The 24,986-nt window shown below is 43.9% G+C and overlaps 1 protein-coding gene and 1 long non-coding RNA gene across 5 annotated transcripts in view; one reads left to right on the top strand and one right to left on the bottom strand.

Moving 5' to 3' along the window:
- MANBAL (mannosidase beta like) overlaps nucleotides 1-21,379 on the bottom strand; it is a 28,860-nt gene extending 7,481 nt beyond the window's left edge. Inside the window, exons 1-3 of one of the 4 annotated variants that reach the window (XM_085003877.1) lie at nucleotides 20,224-21,379; nucleotides 12,472-13,568; nucleotides 9,910-10,118 (exon numbers count right to left, since the gene is read on the bottom strand). In XM_085003877.1, coding sequence (XP_084860003.1) covers nucleotides 9,910-10,059 — 150 coding nt within the window. In that variant the 5' untranslated portion in view covers nucleotides 10,060-10,118; nucleotides 12,472-13,568; nucleotides 20,224-21,379. The remainder of the gene's footprint in view (nucleotides 1-9,909; nucleotides 10,119-12,471; nucleotides 13,569-20,223) is intronic. The other 3 variants (XM_021077555.2, XM_085003878.1, XM_085003876.1) reach the window with 3 other exon arrangements.
- LOC146395295 (uncharacterized) lies at nucleotides 3,535-7,547 on the top strand. The gene is made up of 2 exons (XR_014832316.1): nucleotides 3,535-7,215; nucleotides 7,450-7,547. It is a non-coding gene; the product is annotated as an uncharacterized LOC146395295 (long non-coding RNA).
- Nucleotides 21,380-24,986: the final 3,607 nt, after the last annotated feature.

Genomic DNA, 24,986 nt, shown 5'->3' with positions numbered 1-24,986 from the left:
CATAGGAGTGGCCAGTTAAAAGTGGCCTGGCCGGAAGCGGTTACCCAAGGTCCCTTCCCACCTAAGGGGCAAAGTATAGACTTGTGGCCAGGCCAGAGCCAAGCAGAGGCCTTCCAGGAGATGTGGAAAGTGAGCACAGGCAGAGAAATAGCTTCTCTTGCTTGTAAATCATGAGTGATGAGGATGCGGCCTGGAGCTTCTTGCAGCCATCCTCCTGACACGTGGCAAGGGCCTAAGAATGAAGCCAGCGCTCGCAGGAAAGCCAAGAGATGGAGAGACAGACGGAGCCCTGACGACCGTGCGAACTTCTGAGCCCAGCTGTGCCTCAAAATTCCCAGTTCCAAGAGCCAATGCAGTTCTTCCCAGGGAAACTGCTCAAGCTGAGTTTCTGAGCTTTGAACAGAAAGGGTCCTCGTTAAGAAGACTGAGACTGAGGCAATCAGGTTAGTGGAAGTGAAAGTATCTGCCTAGAGGCCAGCAGCTGGCAGGGCAGATGTGACATAAACACATGAGGAGAGGAGAAGAGCCAGCATTTTAAACCTCTAGGAGACCCTGTGACTGACTGCCAGATAACTATTACTACAGGCTACAAGAGTCGCTGAACTAAATGTCAACACCTGCTTGCTTAGAGATGACTGGATCAACGTTCTGGGTGGAAACGGATCTAAAAGCTCAAGCAGGCTGTGGGGGAGGGGCTCCCAACCTTTACTTCCTCATTATCTATTTCTTCACTCCTGAAATTCAGCTCCTACACCTCATTAAAACTGCTGCTCTCCACTTTGGGAAAAGCTGCAGACTCTCTTTCCAGAAAATGTGCATAAACATGAAAACATCACACTTTTGCACACAACTACAGGGAGCTCACAGACTTGTGCAGCCTTTATCTAGGGAAGCCCAAGGGAAACAGGAACTCCTTATTAAGAACATAGTTCTACTGAAACCAAACCAGAAGGACAGCAGCCTTAACACAGCATCATCATCCGATTGAGCAGCCTTTCCTCCATCACTCGGCTGCTCTTGTTTTATATGTGCCCTCCTTGAATCACTGGAAGGTTTACAAGGAAACCAGTCCCCTAGTCCTCTGCCCGCTGCTCTGACTGCCTCCAGGAGAGTGAAAGGAATGGAGACCCCAGCTTTGTCTGCACAGCACTCCTGATCCTTTGGGAACCGACCCTGCCCTCCACCCCTAGAGATCACTCCACAGGATGCTCCCCTCCCCCACACTGGCCATAGCAGTCCCAACTTGGGACAGCTACAGAGCTCCTTCTCTAGGGATTTTGGAAGTGGGACCAAGCAGGAAGGCAGCCTCCAGATGCTGCAGCTGAAAGACATAAACTTTGGAAGCTGTTAGTGGCCCTGTTTCATCGTACCAGAGGGACAGCGAGCAGAGGAGGCAGGGCAAGAGAAGTGAGAGACAGGAGATGGACAGTGGAGGCAGAGGGATGCAGATGGTGAGTGATGGAGTCCCTGGTGCCCACCCCTTCCAGAGGTCCAGCTGCATCCCTGCTCTGGAACAGCACCCACATCTTTTCAGTATCTCTATATTGCACAGAAACTACCAAAATCTAGCATGCCCCTGTTCAGGCCTGCCCTGAATCTTCGTTTCCTTGGCAAAGCTTAGCAACTCACTCTTGGGGTTATAAGAAATAATGCTATATTGGTTAAAATAACTCCCAGGTCTCCATCCCCAGCTTCTCAATGGACAGCATGCTATTATTACTTAAACTTAAGACAGAGATCTGAACACCTCCTGTCTTCCTCAAATTGGTTTGTGCTTCAGGGAAATAATCAAGGGACTAGATCAGTGGCTTCATTACAGAATCACCTGGGCACTTAAAGAAAATACTGATCCAAGGCTTCAAAGAACAACTGAATCAGAATCTCTATAGGTGCAGCCCAGGCCTTTGAAAATTCCCCAGGTGGAAAATCACAGACAAGCCCAAGGCCAGGCAAGCATTGCCACTCTCCAGTCCCTTGCTCATGGCAGACATCAATGAATCATTTCTTTAGTCTGGAGCCTAGAAGCAGCCCCGAATCCTTTCCACCATGGCCACCATATAATCAATCAGACTGGGCATGAGAGATGAAACACAGCTGCATCCTGGAATAGACAGAAGTGGTACAGGATCAACCTTCTTATATTTTAGAATCCAGCCTACAGAAAATTCTTGGAATAAATGTGGTCCAGACCTCAATCAAGCTCAAACAAATGTTTGTTTTCCTGGGTCTTAGTTTAATGAGGTGTCAATGAGAAAAACGTTCTCATTTGGCTTAGGATTCTAGGGACTTTGGTTCTGATTTTACGAATTAGTTCTTGCTCCTACTATGAAAAGAAAGGGGGTGGGGTGGGAAGCATTTCTTTGTGTTCATTTTCTTCTTCCCTGATTACCCCCAAAAGAGCTTTCAAATAATCTGCTAAGTATTGAAATACTGAAGTCATAAACTAGTTGCAAAAAATCGGCTTACTGGAACAACAGGAAAGACATTCTTTTGCTTTTCAAAGCCTTTCCCATCATCTGGAGCCAAAAATATTATCATCTGACCCAAAAAGCCACTAATAAATCTTGCGTCTATAGGCCAAGCAAGAAAGATGATTTTGCCCTAAGCAAAGTGGCAGAGAGAGCAAGATTGTTCTCTGGGTCCTCCTACCCCCACCCTCCTTCACCTCCTTGCCACCTTCACTTCCAGGTACCTCCCTCCTGCTCCTGGGCTGCCTAGAGTCCCCCCAGCTCCCCATTCCCACAGGCTCTCTTCCTAAGAGCTCCAGAGCCCCAAGTTAAAACCCCTTTCTTTTCTCCTCCCCATCCAAATTCCAAATCCCAGTTAACTGCTAAGCATAACCTTTAAGCACAGTCTGAGCACTCACCCTGTCTTTGTAAGACTGTTTACACACACAGAATACTCTTTCCATTTATTTAGGAGTTTGGGGAGTGAGAGAAGGCTGCCTTGGGTGGGGGAGGGGGAATAGGGGTTCACAGAGGAAAGCTGGGAGTTGAATCCCTGCATAACTGAGGACCATACTGCTGGCATGATGCATCAAAAAAACTTACATTAATAATACCACTTTTTTTTTTGCTACTGATCTATTGAAAAACTAAAAAACAGAAACAAAACGGAAACCAAAACAAACAGAAAAACAAAAACAAAAAAATAACACAGTAACTTTCAGTTATAAAGACAATTCACTTGTGTGAGCCTTATTCCCCTAAACTTTAAGATAAATGAAAATGATATGTTCTGATGTTTACATTTTAAAAGATGAGGGTGTTGACATCACAAATAAAGAAAATCACAGGGCAATGTCACTGATGAACATAGATGCAAAAATCCTCAACAAAATATTAGCAAACCCAATCCAACAATATATTTTATTTTTTTATTTATTTATTTTTTGTCTTCTTCTTCTTTTTTTTTTTTTTTGCTATTTCTTGGGCCGCTCCCTTGGCATATGGAAGTTCCCAGGCTAGGGGTCCCGATTGGACCCCTAGCCTGGGAACTTCCATATGCTGTGGGTGCAGCCCTAAAACAACTATACTTGGAAAACTATAAAACACTGATAAAAGAGACTAAAGATGACACAAACAGATGGAAATATATCCCATGCTCTTGAATTGAAAGAATTAATGTTGTTAAAATGACCATACTACCCAAGGCAAGCTACAGATTCAATGAAACTCCTATCAAAATACCAAAGGGATTTTTTTTACAGAATTAGAACAAGTAATTTTAAAATGTGTATGGAGACACAAAAGACCTGAATAGCCAAAACGATCTTGAGAAACAAGAACAGAACTAGAGGGAGTTCCCACTGAGGCTCAGGGGAGATGAATCTGACTAATATCAATGAGGACACAGGTTCGATCCCTGGCCTTGCTCAGTGGGTTAAGGATACAGTGTTGACGTGAGCTGTGGTGCAGGTCGCAGATGTGGCTAGGATCCACTGTTGCTGTGGCTATAGTGTAGGCTGGTGGCTACAGCTCCGATTTGACCCCTAGCCTGGGAATTTTCATAGGCCATGTGTGTGGCCCTAAAAAGACAAAAAAAAAAAAAAAGTAGCAGAACTGGAGGAATCATGCTCCCTGACTTCGGACTATACACAAAGCTACAGTATCAAAACAGTATGGTACTGGCACAAAAACAGACACATAGGTCAATGGAACAGAAGGGAGAGCCCAGAAATAAACCTATCTTATGGGCAATTAACTTAGGACAAAGGAGGCAAGAATATATACTGCAGAAAAGACAAATCTCTTAAATAAGTGGTGCTGAGAAAACTGGACAACTACATGTAAAAAAACAAAATTAGAACATTCTCTAACCCCATATACAAAAATAAACTCAAAATGGATTAAAGACTTAAATGTAACAGCGGAAATCATAAAACTCCTAGAGGAAAACATAGGCAGAACATTCTTTGATGTAAATTGTAGCAATATTTTTTTAGATCTGTCTCCTAAAGAAAGGGAGATAAAAGCAAAAATAAACAAATGGGACAAAAGTTTTTGAAGGAAACCATCAACAAAATGAAAAGACAAACTACTGAATGGGAAAAAATATTTGCAAACTATACAACCAGTGAGGGGTTAATATCCAAAATACATAAACAGCTCATACAACCTCAATATCAAAAAAAAAAAAAAAAGATCCAATTAAAAATAATGGGCAGAAGGCCTGAGTACACGTTTTTCCAAAGAAGACATGCAGATGGCAAACGGGCACATGACAAGATGCTCAAACATTGCTAATCATCAGAGAAATGCAAGTCAAAACCACAATGAGAACCACAATGAGATATCACCTCACCCTTGTCAGAAGGCTATTATCAAAAAGAATACAAACAGGAGTTCTGTGGTGGCTCAGCGGGTTAAGGATCTGGTATTGTCACTGCTGTGGCCTGGGTCACTGCTGTGGCACGGGTTCGATCCTGGCCCAGAAACTTCTAAAAAGGGAACCCTTTTATACTCTTTGTGGGAATGTAAATTAGAGCAGCCACTGTGGAAAACAATATGGAGGTTTCTCAAAAAACTGAAAATAGATAACTGCCAGATGAACCAGCAATGCCACTCCTGGGAATACATCTGAAAAAACCAAAAACACTAATTTGAAAAGATACATGCACCCCAATGTTCATAAGAGCATTATTTACAACTTCCAAGATATGGAAGCCACCTAAGAATCCAACGGATAACTCACCAATGGATGAACAGATAAAGAAGATGTGGTATATGTATACATGCAACAGAATTCTTCCTAGCCATAAGAAAGAATAACATTCTGCCATTTGTAACAACATGGATAGACCTAGAGGATATTATGCTAAGTGAAATAAATCTGAGAAAAGATAAAACCATACGATATCACTTGTATGTGGAATCTAAAAAATAAAACAATCAATGAACATAACAAAAAGAAACAGACTCACAGATATAGTGAACAAACTATTGGTTACCAGTGGGGAGAGGGAAGCAGGGAAGGGCAAGATAGGAGTATGGGATTAAGAGGTACAAACTATTATATATAAAATAAATAAGCTACAAGGACATTTTGTAGGAATATAGCTAATATTTTATAATAACTATAAATGTGTGTACACTTTAAAAACTGAATCACTGTGTTGTACTCCTGTAACTTATGTAATATTGTACCTTAAATACTTCAGTAAAAAACTAATAATAAAAATAATGAAACAAAAGATGAGGTTGTTGTCCCAAATTAACCTCTAAATGTCTAAATGGCAGGGTTGAGGCATCCTGTTGAGCCCTTTGTCGACTCGCTGCCTCAAAAGACCTCAACCTAAGGTGTACTAAAAACCTCAGAGATCAGGAAAGGGCTCCCCTTTTTCTGAAAATTTGCTAAATGGACCTGGGCCTCTAAGGCCAGCCTTGAAGGGTTAAGAGCACAACAGGAGGTGAGCAGCAGCTCTCCTAAAGACCACAGACCTCTGACTCTGCATCTCTGCCTATAAATCAAAACATCCATTCCCTCCCTCCCTCAGGACTCTGAGCAGGCTTCATCAGTGGCCAGTGATAATAAAGATGTCTGTTACTGGGAGTTCCTGCCGTGGCACAGCAGGTTAAGGATCTGGGGTCGTCTCTGAGACAGCATGGGTTTGAGAAGGCACAGCTTCGAAACCTGGCCCGGCATAGTGGGTTAAAGATCTGGCATTGCCTCACCTGTAGCTCGGATTCAATCCCTGGCCTGGGAACGTTTATATGCCGTGGGTACGACATGCCGGGTTTGTGAGGACAGAGCCACAGGGCACAGGGATTATGTCTTTAGAGTGTGCTACAACTGTGGGTGGAAAAACTCCAACGGTGACCTCCTCCTCAGAACGTCAGAATAAGAAACGGAGATGGACAGAACAACCCAGAGGCCACGTGCCTGTCATGTCACGTTCACCAAGGCTTCCCCCTCCTTTGGCTGCTGCTCCTCCTGCGGGTTCCCTGAATGCTGGAGCTCCTCAAGGCGCCCCCTCAGCCTTTTCTTCATCCCACCCCATATTCCTCCTTAAGAGACCTCATCCTCACAGCTTCAGTCACAACTCACAGACCCACAAATGTTGATCAGCACTCACCACAGACCCTCCTCCTGATACAGACCCGTGGAGCCACTGCTTACCTGACAGAACATCTTAAGGGCACCTGTTCACAATTGAACACAGCATGCTCCTTCCCCAGCCCCATCCCAAGCCTGCCCCTTTGCCAGAGCTCCTCCCAGTCACACCAGCAGAATCTCAGGGACAGAGTCATCTCCAGAATATGCATCTCCAGAATATATTAGAGACTGTTAAGCGAAAAAAGAAAACTGTGAAACTGTTTAATAAGATGCTATCTTTAATGTATCAAAGGAAGAATATAAATGAATAAATAAATATCACACACATAACCATTTGCATATGTTTTCAGAAAGAAACAAAAGAAGGAAAAGTCAAAATAAAAACAGTTGCCTATGCAGAGAGGAAGAGGAAAGGGTGGAAGATACTGAGGTTAAAGGAGGTTTTTTTGACTGTATCCTGTAATATAGTTTTGGGGAAATGTTCTATATAAGTTTTACATAATTTAACGTTCCCATCGTGGCTCAGGGAGACAAATCTGACTAGCATCTATGAGAACTCAGGTTCGATCCCTGGCCTTGCTCAGTGGGGTAAGGATCCGGCATTGCCGTGAACTTTGGTGTAGGTCACAGATGTAACTCAGATCCTATGTTGCTGTTGCTGTGATGTAGGCCGGCAGCTGCAGCTCCAATTTGACACCTAGCCTGGGAACCTCCATATGCCATGGGAGCGGCCATAAAAATTAATTAATTAAAGGGGGGGACCTCTAAAAACTAAAAACAAATTGGGAGTTCCCGTCATGGAGCAGTGGTTAACGAATCTGACTAGGAACCATGAGGTTGCAGGTTCGGTCCCTGCCCTTGCTCAGTGAGTTAACGATCTGGCGTTGCCGTGAGCTGTGGTGTAGGTTGCAGACGCGGCTCGGATCCCGCGTTGCTGTGGCTCTGGCGTAGGCCGGTGGCTACAGCTCCGATACGACCCCTAGCCTGGGAACCTCCATATGCCGAAGGAGCGGCCCAAGAAATAGCAAAAAAAGACAAAAAAAAAAAAAAAAAATGAAGCAAATTAATATCTGTCATTAATTAATTATGTATACTTATGTGAAAAAAAGACTTACTAAACACAGTACTCTGACCATATATCCCTACTGGGACAGATTTTGGGGGCCCACAAAGAACAAAAAAAAAATCATAAATTTCATTTTGAGCCTGTTAGTAGAGAAAAACAATATAGTTATTTGAAAACTATAATAACTATATTGTCGGTGTGCAGAATAGAGTTTACATTAAAATAAAAAAATAAAAACCTGCTATCCTTAGAAAAACCAGCTTGCAAGGTTGGTCCTTAGTTGGCAACTGGGTAACTGGATTTTTGGGTGGTTCCCACAATTCCTAGAACTGATAAGAATGGCTCGCAGTGCCTAACCTTTTGAGCAAACAATACGGTTTATGCTGAATATCTGCTTTTCTTCTGGAAGTCTGGAATTATTTTGGACCAAACGAGGCAGAGGAGGTTTATGTGACCTGCCCCCCAAAAAACCCTAGGCAATGAGTCTCTAATGGGTTTCCTTGGGCAACAATATTTCACACAACTTCCTGTGGCTCCAACTGAGACCACTTGAGCCAAAAAAGAAAAGAAAAAAGAAAAGGAAAAAGAAAAAAAACCTAAAATTAATTAAAACATCAAATATATAAAAATTTTTAATTAAAATAACACAAAAATCTAGTCAAGACTTGGAGGCTGCTATAGCTCAAACTCTCTACTCTGAAAACTAATGAATAAAGGAAAAGAACCAAGCCTTTTACTATGAATAGCATTTCAGAGGAACTACATAGGTGATAAGGAAAAAGGCCTCTTCACTGAAAAACTCCAGCTACTAAATGCAGAAGGAAACAATGCATCTAAGAAATGATCACTGGAGGCTGAAAACATTTAGGTAAAGACTGATGAAGATTTAATCACAAAGGGATCAGCTATTACACCTGAACCCATGGATATCTTTTAGAGTCTCTGTGTGACAACCAGATACCACGTGCCCATTGATGACATAAAAACAGGAAGGACACAGCACTAGATATGAGGTTTTCTCACCAAATACCCCGATCTGAACTGAATCAAGCCTCTAGATCGAATTTCCTGTTGATAGAAATATGGGGAACACAGGAACATGTCAATACCACAGAGATGCAATCAGCCAATCCTGGATGTGGATGTGGTAGAAGACAGTGACCTGTGTTCTCCAACAAATCAATGCTATGGGAAAAGCTGGGGGGGTGGGATGGTAGAAGGAGGGTCCAGAGCTACAGAATAAAGAGAACTAAGGAGTTTCCATTGTGGCTCAGTGGTAAGGAATTCGACTAGTATCCATGAGGATGTGGGTTCAATCCATGGCCCCACTCAGTGGGTTAAGGATCCGGCTTTGGCGTGAGCTGTGGTGTAAGTCACAGACGTAGCTCAGATCCCTCGTTGCTGTGGCTATGGCGTAGGCCGGCAGCTGCAGATCTGATTTGACCCCTAGCCTGGGAACCTCCATATGACGCAGGTGTGGCACTAAAAAGGAGAAAAAAAAAGAGAGTGAGACAGAGACCTACAGAATAAGAGTCAAAAATAACAAGAAAGCCAATCTGACCATGTCACTCTCTCCTTTAAACTCCTTTGGGCCCTACCGCCCCTTCGGCTACACCCCTCTTGGTGTCCCCTCTGTGCTCTGGCCACAGTCACCGGCATTCAGTTCCTAGCCGGTTCCTTCATTCCCCAGGTCCTTAAACACATGGTTCCCTCTTCCTGGGGGAGGTGAATGGCTGAGCCCCTGCCCCTTCTTAGACACCCTCATAGTACCCTATACTTCTCACAGAAACATGTGTATTTGTTTCATAGCTGCCCTTCCTCAAAGACTAGAAGCTCCTTGAGGGCAGACACCACATCTTTCAGCAGAGTCTAAACGTAGTAAGTAGGCACTAAATAAAAATCTGGGAGTTCCCACTGTGGTGCAGTGGGTTAGGAATCCAACTACAGTGTCTCAGGTCACTGCAGAGGTGTAGCTTCGATCCCCAGCCCAGCGCGGTGGCTTGAGGATTCAGTGTTGCCGCAGCTATAGCACAGGTCATAACTGTGGCTCAGATTCAACCCATGGGCGGGGAACTTCCACGTTCCACAGGTGCGGCCATTAAAAAAAAAAAAAAAAATTCGCTGAACACACATTTGGACACACAAGGTATGAACCATGCGGCTCAAGGCCATCAGTTGGGAATGTGGGGACTGAGACCATAGTCCCTGCTGGTCTTCGCTGCTGTGATATCTATTTTCAGTACCTAGAACTCAGCCTGAGGAGCTGAGGGTCACAAGGAAGGACTCACCGTCTCGTGGGACTTGGGCACAGGCACGATGATGGCCAGCACACAGATGAGCTGGAAGATGGCCCCCAGGAAGAGTCCATACCGCAGCAGGTTCTCCAGGAACGTGGGCTCGGGCACCTCAGGAGGTGAGAAGTCCAGGTCGGAGGCCATGGCCCCAGCTGCCTGCTGCCTGAGGTCTCCTCCGACTCAACACTCTCCAGAGCCGACCTCTAAATGCAAAGAGTTAATGCCATGTTTCTACAACTGACGTTTAAATGGTTCCACTTACACACATACGAGAATACATAAAGCAACTGTGGTGAAACGTTAACAATTCTTCACCTTAAGTGGAGGATATATGGAGAGCCATGGGACCATTCTTTTGACTTTTTGGTATGTTTAAAATTTCTCCAAACATAAAGTTTGCTAAAGTAAATAAATGAAAACACCTCAATAAAAATATCAAAAATATTAAATCACCATGCATTGACTGAAGATCTGCTCTGTTTCAGGCTGTGTTTATTCATTCAGTCATTCATTCGACAAATACTGTCTGGACACCAAGCAATAAAGGCTGAGCAAAACTGACAAATCCTTGTTCTACTGGGGCCAATGTCTCAGGACAGTGGGACAGAGGTAGACAAGGAACACATCGAGATGTGACATGCCAGCTGGTGAAAACTGTTTTTTAAAAAAACTTGAGCAGGGCATCATTTTATTTTGGTATAGGGTGACAAGAAGGGCCTCTTTGAGAAGAGGCAGGACTAAAGTGGCAGAGATCTGAAGTGTGCGAGTGAGCCAGGACAGCATCTCCAGGGGGGCATCTCCAGGCACAGAGAAAAGAAGACAGGGATATGAGTCAAAATGGCCAGAGAGGAGTGCGGGAGGGAGAGTGGAGGCAGGTAAGATCAGAGAGCAGTATGGACTGACCTGGACGGACCCTGACACTCCGATTTGACTGAGTAAAATGTAAAGCCAAAGAAGGGTTTTGAGCAGAGACGTGACATGATCTGACAATTTTTTCCCCTATGGTCGCACCCACGGCACATGAAAGTTCCCAGGTCAGGAACTAAATCCAAGCCTCAGCTGCAGCCACGCCAGATACTTCAACCTAGGCTGAGGATGGAACCCGAGTCTTCGCAGCAAGCGAGCCGCTGCAGTGGGATTCTTAACCCATCTCGCCACAGCAGGAAGTCCTGATCTGTATTTTAAATGGGGGGTGAAGGAGAGGGTGCACAGTGGACACAGGGAGACCAGTGAGGTGGCTACTACCAGTGACCCAGATAAGAGATGCTGGGGACATGGATGACAGGGACAGTGGTGGCAGGTCCAGCCTCACTCACCTCTCTAGCCTCTCCTTTCACCAGGGCCCCCTATTCCTAATACCCTGGTCGAGCTGAAGGAACTACCTGCAATTCTCCAAGAGCTCTGGGCTTTTTCACAATCCTGGGCCTCTAGCCAAGCTGTACACTCAGCCAAGAGTGCCTGTTCCGACTCTGACTGCTTGGCGAAGCCCCCACCCTACCTCCAAGACTGCGCTCGTTGTCACCTCCCCAGCAAGTCTTTCTTACTGCCCTCCTCCTTACCTTGGCAGGACTAAACTGCTCCCCCTCCACCACAGCGCCCACGAGTGGTGTCCTTCCGCCTACCCCAATGAGAAAGGGGAAAACTAACTTTGGAACCAGGCCCACTGAACTCCAAAGCCCTTTGTGTGTCCCGGGATCTGTGCCACAAGGCAATTTTCTGCTAAATCTAAGCTGCCCAATATGGTGGCCAGGAGCCACACATAGCTATGGAGAGTTGAAACACAGCTAGACCAAACTGAGATGGCTGTTAAGTTAGATACACACTCAATTTAGAAGATAGTATGAATAGGAGAACGTAAAATATCTCAACAATGTTTTATACACTGACTGCATGTTGATATATTAAGTAAATCATTCACTTCATTTGAGCTTGAAAAAGAACGAAGTTGGAGGACTTTCTGATTTCGAAACTTACTATAAAGTTAAATCAAAACAGTGTGGTGCAGGAGTTCCCGTCATAGCTCAGCAGTTAATGAACCCGACTAGTATCCATGAGGATGCAGGTTCGATCCCTGGCCTTGCTCCATGGGTTAAGGATCCGGCATTGCCGTGATCTGTGGTGTAGGTCGCAGACATGGCTCGGATCTGGCGTTGTTGTGGCTGTGGTGTAGGACAGAGGCTTCAGCTCTGATTGGACCACTAGCTGGGGAACCTCCATATGCTGAGGAACCTCCATATGCCAAGGGTGCGGCCCTAAAAAGACAAAAAAACAAAAACAAAAAAAACAAAACAGTGTGGTACAGGCATAAGGATCTAGGCCAATGGAATAGAATAGAGAGCCCAGAAGTAAACCATATATAGTCAACTGATTTCTGAGAAAGAGTGCCACGCCCATCCAATGGGGAAGGACAATCTCGTCAACAAATTATGCTGGGAAAATTGGATATCGACATGCAGCAGAATGAACTGTACCCTTATCTTACACCATATATAAAAACTCAAAATGGATCAAAACATTAAACTAAAGCTTAAATAGAGCTAAAACTATTAAACTTACGGAAGAAAACACAGGAGGAATCTTCATGACATTGGATTTGGCTGTGACTTCTTAGATGTGATACCAAACCACAGGCAATAGAAGAAAAAATAAACTGGACTTCATCAGAATTAAAAACTTTTGTGTAACAAAGGGTACTATCAAGAGAGTAAGAAGACAAACTGGAAACAGTTTGGCAGCTTCTAAAAAAGTTAAACATAGAATTACCATATGATCCAGCAATTCCATTAGGTATATACCCAAGAGAATTGAAAGCACAGACTCAGAAACTTGTACACCGATGTTCACAGCTATACTATTCATGACAGCCAGAAGAAGGAAACAAACACAAGTCTATCAAGAGATGATTACATAAACAAAATGTGCTATAGATATACAAAGCAAATTTACTTAGCTATTAAAATGAATGAAATTCTGATACATGCTACTACACAGATGAACCTTGAAAATATTATGCAAAGTAAAATAAGCCAGACACAAAAGGTCAAATATTGCATGATTCCACTCATTTGAGACACCCAGAATAGGCAAATTCACAGAGATAAACTAGAATACAGGTTATCAGGGGCTGGCAGAGAAAGAATGGGAAATTAGTATTTAATGGGTACAGAGTTTCAGTCTGGCATGTTGCAACAGTTCTGGAAATAGTGGTGATGGTCACACACATTGTGCTCCACTGAATGTACACTTAAAAATGGCTATGGGGAGTTCCCACTGTGGCTCAGTGGTAACAAACTTGACTAGTATCCATGAGGATGTAGGTTCAATCCCTGGCCTTACTCAGTGGGTTAAGGTTCCAGCGTTGCTGTGAGCTGTGGTGTAGGTCACAGATGTGGCTCAAATCTGGCATTCTGTGGTTGTGGCATAGGGCAGCAGCTGCAGCTCTGATTCAAGCTCTGATTCAACCCCTCGCCTGGGAACTTCCATATGTCGCAGGTGCAGCCCTAAAAAAAAAAAGTTAAAATGATAAATTTTATGGTATGGTTATTTTACCCGCCCCCCACAAAAAACTACATGCTTCTTTCTACTTTTTATTTTCTTAATTTTTATTTTTGTCTTTTCTAGGGCTGCACCCACCGCATATGAAGGTTCCCAGGCTAGGGGTCTAATCAGAGCTACAGGTGCTGGCCTACATCAGAGCCACAGCAACGCCAGATCCGAGCCGCATCTGCTACCTACACCACAGCTCACAGCAACCCTGGATCCTTAACCCACTGAGTGAGGCCAGGGATCCAACCTGAATCCAAAACCTCATGGTTCCTAGTCCGATTTGTTAACCACTGAGCCACGATGTGAACTCCCTCTTTTTACTTTTTAAATGTGGCTACTGGGAAATTTTAAATTATACACATGGCCTGCATTATATTCCTATGGAAGGCTCTGGGTTAAAGAGGTTGTCCTAAAACCTTTCTCCACTTTGGCTCTGTGGCTTCACTGCTTCCCAACATTTTTCCAACATGAAGGAGGAGTGACTAAAGGATAACAAAAATGCCCTTCTAAGTGAACAGGCTGGGGTTTATGCAAATGTGCACTGCGTACCTTTCAACCTAGTCACTTAGGAAGGTCATGTGCCTGTGCCAACAAGGCAGTCACTGTTTCACACCACTTGTCTCCTTTGAGAATGGTCCTCAAAGCCTGAGGGCCCCCCCCTTTTTTTTCCTTCCAAAATCCTCAGAGCTGGCAGATCTTCAGCCTTCCAGGAAGGATTTGACTTCTGGAAAGGACCCAACATCATCTGAATCCAAGTGTGGTGAATCAGGTGGCGCCTCAAGCCCAGGAATACCATTTTTGGTCAAATACAAGGTATGATACTCAGACCCTAGGCAGAATGTTTGGATGGCTCAGAAACTGGTCCTAAAATGAATTTCAAGGCAAGAACAGCTTCACTGGAAGAAACATACAGCCCTAACAGGGCACTATATCCTTATGCCATGTGAAAAGCAAGGTACAAAAAAGCTCCCTCATTTCTTCTCAGTTTCACCTCATAAATACACATTTTTTAATACACTTTTTCTTTTTTTTTTTTTTTTTGGCAGCGGGGGGGTGGGTGTTCTTTCTTTTTCTTTTTAGGGTTGCATCTGCAGCACATAGAAGTTCCCAGGCTAGGGGTCAAATCAGAGTTGCAGCTGCCAGCCTAAACCACGGCCAACAGCAACTCTGGATCCGAGCAGTGTCTGCGACCTACGCTGCAGCTGGTAGCAACGCCAGAAACTTAACCCATTCAGCAAGACCAGGGATCAAACCCACGTCCTCCTGGACACCATGTTGCATTCTCAACCCGCTGAAACACAACAGGAACTCTCTTGGCCCTAAACTTTATGTTTAAGACTATAACAAGCCTTATGGGATTATCAATACTTAGATTTATTAGTGTTACTAACAGCAACATTATTAAGAATATTTGTCGATAAGAACTGGAGGCCAAGAGTCAGACAGGAGCACAAACCCTGCTTCTATCAGCAATTAGCTACACTTCAGGCCAATCTCCTGACCTCCTCTAGACTTGATTTTCTCATGAGCCAAACAACAACAATAATATCTATTCAAAGCTATAATGCATTTAGCTTTTTTTTTTTTTTTTTTTTTTTTTGTCTTTTTGCCTTGTCCAGGGCCGCACCCACAGCATATGGAGGTTCCCAGGCTAGGGGTCGAATCGGAGCTGTAGCCACCAGCCCCAGCAGAGCCACAGAAACTTGGGATCCGAGCTGCATCCGCCACCTACACCACAGCTCAGGGCAACGCCGGATCCTTAACCCACTGAGCAAGGCCAGGGATCGAACCCGCAACCTCATGGTTCCTAGTTAACCACTGCACCACGACGGGAACTCCAGCTGCTTTTTTTTTTTTTTTTTTTTTTTAATGGCAATTAGGCAATATATAACAAGAGCCATAAAAGTGATTATATCCTTTGACTGAATAACTCATTTCCTAGAATTTAGAGTAAGGAAACAATTCAAAAGAAGGAAAAGGCTTCAGGTACAAAAAAAGTGCATGGTAGTGCTATTCATAATACTGAAAAACAGGAAGCAACTAAAACATCCAATAATAAAGAAGCAGTTAACCCAATTATGGTACATCATGGCATATTCCCCCTTGGCTAAAATGGCAAATACAAATGTTGAGTATCAGGCCAGTGGAAAGTCTTTGCAAAATTATACTAATTGAAAAAAGAAAACAGTCAAATAAACACTGCAATTGCAACCATGTATAAACCATGCTTTCATTAGCTAAAGATTAAAGGAGGACATAAGAAAATGTAAACAGTTGCTGTTTAAGCGAAAGGGTCATAAGTTTTAAGGAGGGGGGTATTATTATTATTATTATTATTATTTTGTCTTTTTGCTATTTCTTTGGGCCGCTCCTGCAGCATATGGAGGTTCCCAGACTAGGGGTCGAATAGGAGTTGTAGCCACCTGCCTACGCCAGAGCCACAGCAACGCAATGCAGGATCCGAGCCGCATCTGCAACCTACACCACAGCTCAGGGCAATGCCGGATCGTTAACCCACTGAGCAAGGCCAGGGACCGAACCCAAAACCTCATGGTTCCTAGTCAGATTTGTTAACCACTGCGCCACGAGGGGAACTCCAAGGAGGGGGGTATTATTGAAAGAGTTCCCTGGTGGCCTAGTGGTTGGGGATCGGGTATTGTCACTGCTGTGGCTTGGGTTCGGTCCCTGGCCTGGGAACTTCTGTGTGCTGTGGGTGCAGCCAAATAAATAAATAAATGGATAATTTTTTTTTTTTTTTTAAAGAAAGATCCATGCCCTATCCACTCCCTTCACAAGACTTTCATAGGGTCTAGTGAAACATTGCCCAAGAGAACTTCCTGCAATAACAGAAATGTTCTATAGCCCTGCTCTCCAATATGGTAGCCATCAGCCACATATTAACACTTAATGGAACTTAATTCAGACTTAAGGAACTGATTTTTTCGTTTTAACTTTACTTAACTTTAATTAATTTATAGTCACATGTGGCTAAAGGACCTCCATATTAGACAGCACAGATATAACCAGAGGGTGGTTATAACAGAGATCTGGAAAACATAAAGTACTCTACACATCCAGTGTCTGCTTTAGAACTCCCGTCTAATTTTCTCAGCACCCCTGTGCTTTACTACCCAGCCTGCCTACCGAGATTTCTGGGCTTTGCTTTCCTGATTACAGAAGTCACAGGAGTCCTACTCAGCCTTCAGCTCCCAACTAGAAGGCTTGTATCCCTCAGACTCCGTGACAGGCTTTGCTCCCTCCCGCCCCCTCCACTGTCACAGCAGAGGCAGTAGCAGTGAGCAAATCATTTGCCAGACGTGCACCACACTTTACAGTTAGCATCGAGTTCGCTTCACAACCACTCTGGGAGGCGGGTGTTACCAATGAGGATGAGGAAACAGGCTTAACAGGTTATGTGGACTTCCCAGGGATTACTGGCTGAGAAATGACAAAGTCAGGATTCAAACTGGCTGATGGGTAAGACTGAAACTTGCCTGATGGTCAGTCGTTTTCAAACTACAGGCTGCGGCCCATCAGTGAGCTGTGGAAACTGTTAAGGGGGGGGTGCAATTGGCACTTTTTCCTTTTAATTTTATTAACCAGTACTTTATTTAATTATATAAATGACAATAGAAAATATCACATTAGTAAGGGTGAGTATTGTGTCCTAAAGCTTTCCCCCCACCCCAGCTATAACCATCTACATACAAGTTCTGGGTCAAAATTCAAATTGTATTTCTTATCATCTGAAAAACACTACACAGTCTAATGGTTTTACTTGCTCCACTATAAGCCCCCGGACAGCAGAGCCCCTAGGTCCATCTTAAGTTCGTTTCAGGGCCTGACTCAAATATTTGGTAATGGATGAAACCTATGTTGTTTCTCACCTTTAAACAAGAATAGAGCCTCAACCAATGGCCTCATTTAACAACAGGGAGTGGGGAGGGCTGAGAGGCACAGGGCTTGTGTAGGCTCTCCCTGTGACTCAGGGCAGAGCTGAACATCCTGCAGTGTCTCTAACCCTGTGGTGCTCCAGACTTGCTTCAGAGCAAGTTTTTATACATCGGAGAAACCCATACCCCCACCAGAATTTAATAAAATGTACAGACCCATTTTTCACCAAACTTGGCAAATAATTTCATAAGGTTATTAGACCCCTTGAGGCTCATCCCTGAAGGCTAGACACCATTGGTCTGAGACATTCATTCAGTGGACACATACTTATTGAGCATCATTCTAGTTCCTGCCATGGAGTTTTCATTCAACTAGAGGCACTCAAACACATATATACAGATATAATGTCGGGGGTGAGTATTATGAGATAATATAAACAGGGAGCTAAAGGGTGGTATTTAACATGAGGTGGTCAGGGAAAGATCTCTCTGAGAAGGTGATGGTTCAGCAGGGGCAAGAAGAAAGCAAAAGAACAAGTCTTTTCAGTATTTGCAGGTATCCCAGGATGGAGAAATAGCACGGGATGAGGTCCTGAGGCAGGAATGAACTTTATGATCAAGGAGAGTAGAGTGAGCAGCTGTGTAAGGCCACTAGGACTTTGGCTTTTCCTCTGGGTGAAAGGGGAGCCACTGGAAGATTCCTAGCAAAGAAACGACATGATTTGACTCATTTTTAAACAGTCCCTCTGGCTGCTGTGTTGAGAACAGACTATGGAGATAAAAATGAAAACAGGAAGACCAGTGAAGAGGCTATTATCACAGTCAAAAAGACACACTTGCACCAGGTGGCAGTGGAGGTGGTCAATTCTCAGGTTATAGAGGGCCAACAAGATTTCTGAGGTGTACCTGAAGGTGTGCTATTCTATATTTCATACAAGACATTAAACATTGGTTAAAAATCCATAGAACTTTACAGCACAAAGCGTAAACTTTAATGTATGCAGATTAAAAAAAAATCATTTAGGTATCCAAGAATAGAAGGCAGAATGTGACATTATGAATCTAAATGGATTAAACAATTTTTTTTTCTTTTGGTCTTTTTGCTTTTTTCTAAGGCTGCTTCCTTGGCATATGGAGGTTCCCAAGTTAGGGATCTAATCGGAGCTGTAGCTGCCAGCCAGAGCCATGCCAGATCCAAGCTGCGTCTGCGACCTACACCACAGCTCACGGCAACGCCGGATCCTTAACCCACTGAACAAGGCCAGGGATGGAACCCGCAACCTCATGGTTCCTAGTCGGATTCGTTAACCACTGCGCCATGACGGGAACTCCAGATTAAACAATTTCACTGAAGGGACAGGAAGAATCAGGTGCTGATCTCAGTAACTTTGGAAATATGTAGAGTCTGCAAGACTAGAGGCAAAAGGAACTGTGCATGTGCACTATACTCCAGTTAATCAAGTTATTTCCGACATGGGCCACAGTTAACAATTCTGAAAGTACTATACATGTACACTGGAAATGAACAATTAAGTAAATGGGATAATGGGAACTAGGTTTGTCGCCACTGGAGTAGAAGGTTACAATAAGCCAGAGGCAGCTAGAATGATCCATGTGGAATGGATGGGAGTTGCGGATATCAGAATGAACCCATGTTTAGCTTAATATAGATACAGACGGCTACGTACGTATTTGTAGATATGTGTGTGCTCTGTGTGCGTAGGTTAGTATACACACTCAGATCTCTCGCTCGATCAGCTAAGAGGTCCTAGAAACAGAGGCATCCCAGTAGCAATGCGTACACCTCGCACTCAGATCTTTTTGTCTAATACCATTCTCCAATAATGGAGAAATGATTAATTCTAGGTCTGAAGGAGAAAATATACAAGATGAACCAGAAAGTAAGAAAGTGTCCAAAAATGCCAAAACATACTGATTAGGATATGTCAAAGGGATAGAGGAGCCACTTCAAAGAGCTCCCAATTGCCAAAGTCTGAACAATTTGCACAACAAAATAAAAAAGATACTACTGGATTATAACCCAAAGTATAAAATCCAAGACCATACTGATATAAACAATTTAATATGTAGACAAATTTCCCATGGAAATTCCAAACAATTTACGTAGATAATCTGCCTTTAAGTGTGAAGTATAATTCCATATTCCTTAAGTGTGGTCTATGCATAATGACTTCCTTCCAAGAGTACGATATGGAAAAGTAGGGGAAGGAGAGTAACTTCACAGTGGAAAACCTTGACTAACTCCAGCTGGTGATCTGGGTTAACATCAACGGTGATAACCTGCACTGACAGATACACCCTTACTGTGATGTGATGAGAATGGCACTTTACCTCTGTGGTCTTCCTCCCCTAACCCTGAAACTCCAATCTCATAAGAAAAACAAATCCCAATTGGGAATAATTTTACAAGATACCTGACAAGTAATAATACTCAAAACTGTCAAGTTTATCTAAAACAAGGAAAGTCTGACAAACTATCACAGTCCTAGGAGCCTAAGGAGACACAACTACCAAATATAATGTGGGATCCTGGAACAGAAAAAGAACATTAGGAGAAAACGGAGCAAATGTGAAGCATGGACTTTAGCTAATAGTAACTTACTGGAGTTCCCGTAGTGACTCAAAGGAAACGAATCTGACATCATGAGGATGTGAGTTCGATCCCTGGCCTCACTCAGTGGGTTAAGGATCCTGAGTTGCTGTGAGCTGTGGTGTAGGTCGCAGACGCGGCTCAGATCTTGTATTGCTGCAGCTGTGGCATAGGTCGGCAGCTACAGCTCTGATTAGACCCCTAGCCTGGGAACCTCCATATGCCATGCGTGCCGACCTAAAAAGACACACACCCCACAAATATTAATAACTTACTGACATTGGTTCATTAATTGTGACGAAAGTACTATATGCTATTGTAGAATGTTAGCAATTGGGTAAATGGGAGTTGTATATGGGAACTCACTGTCCTATCTTCACAATAATTTTGTAAATCTAAAATTGTTCTAAATAAGAAGTTTACTGGGGAAAAAGGTCAACATTCCAAAATAAATAACCCCTAAGACATGTCTAGCTGTCCAGACTTAGCAAGTAGAAACAAAGTCTTCACTAAGACTGAAAAACCCAGATTCCAAATATGTTGGTAGGGGATTCCTGGCTTTGAATGAAATGATTTTTAAATTGTGTCCTGAGAATTCAACAGAAACTCAGTGTCAAGAATCACTGCCTTAGAGACATGGGCTATATACCCAGACCCATCCCATTAAAGTCCCCAAGAACTACCCAAAACTGGGTTAGAGTTATGTCCTATGCAAAGGTAATCCATCCCCCACAGCAATCAGAATCAGCAGCCAGTGGGCTGAAACTGGTGGGCAGATGTCCCGCAATTTGGAATTACTAAAAAGTAAAACGTTTCAGTCATTTCCCACTTCTCCTAAAAACAAACAATTCGGCAAACAAACACGCACTGTGCACTTACTAAGGCGCTTTGCCTCCACCACCGCCTTTAATCCTCGGATCAAGTCTAAGAGCCCATTTTACAGAGATGGAAATTGAGAACCAGAGATAGTCCCCAGTTACAGAGCAATACAGGTACACTCAGGGGTCGAACCCCAGGCCAGACTGACTCCGGAGCTCTGGCTAATCCTAATGCTCCGCCCGTGGAAAGAAAGGACAGGTCAAATCTGCAAGGAACACCGAGTTTTGGCCCTGGCTCAAAACTAAGGCGCTGGGCTGCAGCAACCGAGGCCCTCTGCCTCGCTGGGACTCAAACCTCCCTCTCCAAGTAACTTCCGAATGCTTGGAAGCGCCCCAGGAAGTTATTTACTTTAGGCACCAAGCGCAGCTCTGCGACCAAGCGCCTCCGAGACAGCCGGACCGGGCCGGCGCCGGAGCCCAACCCCTCTCGGTTCCGCAGCCAGTACTACTCCGCCCAACCCTCAAAGCACCGCCGGGCCCCTACAGCCGCAAAACTCACCTCCCGCGCCGCCGCGGCACTGCCCCGGAAGTGGTTCCCCGTGACACTCCCCCATCCCGGAAGTGACGTTCCTGAGCAACCAGCGGACTCGGTTCCGCCCGCCAGCGTTGTTAGAATTTGTGGATACTGGCTCTGGGCTTTGTTAGACGTTTGTCCCGATTGTGTCGGTTTTAGATGGAGGGAGAGATCTGCGGAGGTGAGGTCCAGACGCCTCGGTTCTCCCAGCGGCTTTATCACACCCCATTTCAGGAAATGTTTATACACATTTGCAGAAGCCTTACTCTTTTTTTTTTTTTTTTTTTTTTAAGTATAGTTGATTTACAGTGTTGTATAAGTTTCAGGTGTACAGCAAAGTGATTCAGTTATACACATAGATATATTCTTTTTCAGATTCTTTTCCTTCATAGGTTATTATAAGACATAGAATATAGTTCCCTGTGCTCTACAGTAGGACTTTGTCAATCATTTTGTGTATAGTTGTCTATGTCTGTTAATCCCAAACTCCTAATTTATTGCTCCTCCCCTCCCCCTTTGGCAACCGTAAGTTTTCTATGTCCATCAGTCTATTTCTGTTTTGTAAATAAGTTCATTTGTTTTTTTTTTTTTTGTTTTTTTTTTTTTTTTGCTTTTTTTAGGGCTGCATCTGCAGCATGTGGAGGTTCCCAGGCTAGGGGTGGAATGTGAGGTGTAGCTGCCTGCCTACACCAGAGCCACAGCAACGCCAGATCCCAGCGGAGTCTGTGACCTACACCACAACTCATGGCCACACCAGATCCTTAACCCACTGAGCAAGGCCAGGGATCCAACCTTCATGCTCATGGATACTAGTCAGATTCGTTAACCACTGAGCCACAATGGGAACTCCTCATTTGTATCTTTTTTTTTTTTTTTTAGATTCCACATATAAGTGATGTCATAGGATTTGTCACTCTATTTTTTATTTTTAAAATTTTTATTTTATTGTATTATTATTTTGCTTTTTAGGGCCACACCTGCAGCATATGGAAGTTCCCAGGCTAGGGGTTGAATCAGAGCTACAGTTACCAGTCTACACCACAGCCACAGCCACAGGCAATGCTAGATCTGAGCCACATCTGCAACTTACACTGAAGCTCACAGCAACGCCAGATCCTTAACCCACTGATGAGGGCCAGGGATTAACCCGCGTCCTCATGGATACTAGTCAGATTCGTTACTGCTGAACCACGAGGGGACTCCTATTTTTAGTTTTTTAAGGAAACTCATACTGTTTTCTATAGTGGCAGCACCAATTTACATTCCTACCAACAGTGAAGGGGGGTTCTCTTTCCTCCACACACTCTCCAGCATTTATTATTTGTAGACTTTTTGATGATGGCCATTCTGACTGATCTGATGTGATGCCTTAGTGTAGATTTGACTTGCATTGTATAGAAGCCTTAACTCTATGCTAGGGCCTGAGCTAAGAGCCTGCAATGCAGAGAGGAGACAAACAAGCACAGTTTTATAATTCAGACAGAAGCAGATTAATAGAATTCATTCAAAACATTCACTGAGTACCTAATCTATGCCTTGTGCTAGTTGCTGAACCACAGAGATGTGGTCTCAGCCCTTATGGGCAGCTTACAGTTTGAACACATTATCATAAAATGTGATGTGTTTGGCTGACAGTACAGAGTTCCTGACTGAGTATAGGTAGGGCATGTAATGGTAAGAAAGGAGAATTAGTAGGACATGGTAACCAGCTTCCACTATAGACCTGGATGATTCTTTTTTTTTTTTTTTTCTTTTTCTTTTTAGGACCCCGCCTTCAGCATAAGAAATTTCCCAGGCTAGGGGTTGAATTGGAACTGCACCTGCCAGCCTATACCACAGCTGGATCTGAGCTGCATCTGCGACCTATGCCACAGCTTGAAGCAGCACCAGATCCTTAACCCACTGAGCGAGGCTGGGGATCAAACCCACATCCTCATGAATACCAGCCATGTTCTTATCCCACTGAGCCACAATGGGAACTCCAAGAATGAATCTCCTATTTTTTTTTTTAATTTTATGGCTGCATCAGCAGCATATTGAAGTTCCTGGGCCAGGGGTTGAATCCGAGCCACAGCTGCAGCGTACACTGCAACTGCAGCAATCCAGATCCTTTAATCCACCACACTGGACCAGGGATTGGACCCACACTTCTGCAGCAACCAGAGCCGCTGCAATCAGGTTCTTAACCCACTGTGCCATGGCAGGAACTCAGACCTGGATGATTCTTGACTGCTGGTATCTATGCCCTTGTATGGCCCCTTCCCACATTGAATAGGGCTGACAGATAACAGCCAATAGGATACTGTGGAAATCATGGAGTATGAGTTCCAAGATTAAGACATAAAAGACGGAGTTCCTGTCGTGGCGCAGTGGTTAACGAATCCGACTAGGAGCCATGAGGTTGCGGGTTCGGTCCCTGCCACCTTGCTCAGTGGGTTAACGATCAGGTGTTGCCGTGAGCTGTGGTGTAGGTTGTAGACGTGGCTCGGATCCCGCGTTGCTGTGGCTCTGGCGTAGGCCGGTGGCTACAGCTCCAATTTGACCCCTAGTCTGGGAACCTCCATAGCAAAAAGACAAAAAAAAAAAAAAAAAAGACGTAAAAGACATTGTTCTTCCTTGATCATTCATGGGATTCATGTTGTAAGGACACTCAAGCAGCCCTGGGGAGAGGTTTGCTTATATAATAGCTAAGCCTCTTGCCAACAACCAACTCCAACTTGCCAGCCATGTCTGTGTGCTATCTTGGGAGTGGATCCTCCAGTCAAAGCTTCAGATGACTACAGCTCTGGTCAAATCTTGAATATAATCTCATGAGAGACCTTGAGCCAGAAACACTCAGAAAAATGACTCTCAAATTCCTGACCCACAGAAATTGTGAAATAAAAATATCACTGTTTTAAACCTGAGTTTCAGGGTAATTTGCTTTCTGCATAGATAGCTAGTACAGAGAAGATCAAGGAGGAGGGGCTGGATGCTAGAGATTCAAAAAAGAATGAGACGTACTCTTACTCTCAAGGAACTCACTCTCTCTTGAAAGACACAGACAGAAATAATTATAATTCACTCAACATCCCCTAATCCCATGCTATGTGAGATGATATGGAGGGTCTAAAGATGTATTATTTATGCATTCACTCAAGAAATATTTGTGGAGTTTCTGCTCTGGATCATACACTGTGGAATCAGCAAGGCAATAATGAGTATATAGGTCCTACCCTCACTGTTTACAGATGAGGGGTTATCTGACACCCTCATTAATCGATTGCAAAGAAATGTATACTTGTGAGCCATGAAATGTGTAGGGAGAAGAGGAAACCAAGAGAAAATAAGCAACATGGGAGATACAATCAAGAAAAGGTGATCAAGGAGTTCTTATTGTGGCCTAGCGGGCTAAGCACTCTACCCAGTATCTGGGAGGATGCAGGTTTGATCCTTGGCCTTGAGGGTAAGATTAGGTCTCAGTGGGTTAAGGATCTGGTGTTAATGCGAGATGGTGTTTGCAAATGTGGCTCAGATCTTGTGTTGCTGTGGCTGTGGTACAGGCCTGCAGCTGCAGCTCGGATTCAGCCCCTACCCTAGGACCATATGCTACAGGTATAGCCATTAACAGAAAAAAAGAACAAGGAGAA

Source organism: Sus scrofa, chromosome 17 (assembly GCF_054392235.1).
Source record: "Sus scrofa isolate SSC_HxYL_T2T_F1_AM1 chromosome 17, Sscrofa_HxYL_maternal_Yorkshire_Landrace_v2.0, whole genome shotgun sequence".
NCBI classification, from domain to species: domain Eukaryota; kingdom Metazoa; phylum Chordata; class Mammalia; order Artiodactyla; family Suidae; genus Sus; species Sus scrofa.
Note: the sequence above shows the minus strand (reverse complement) of the source record. Positions and strands in the feature narration are given on the sequence as shown.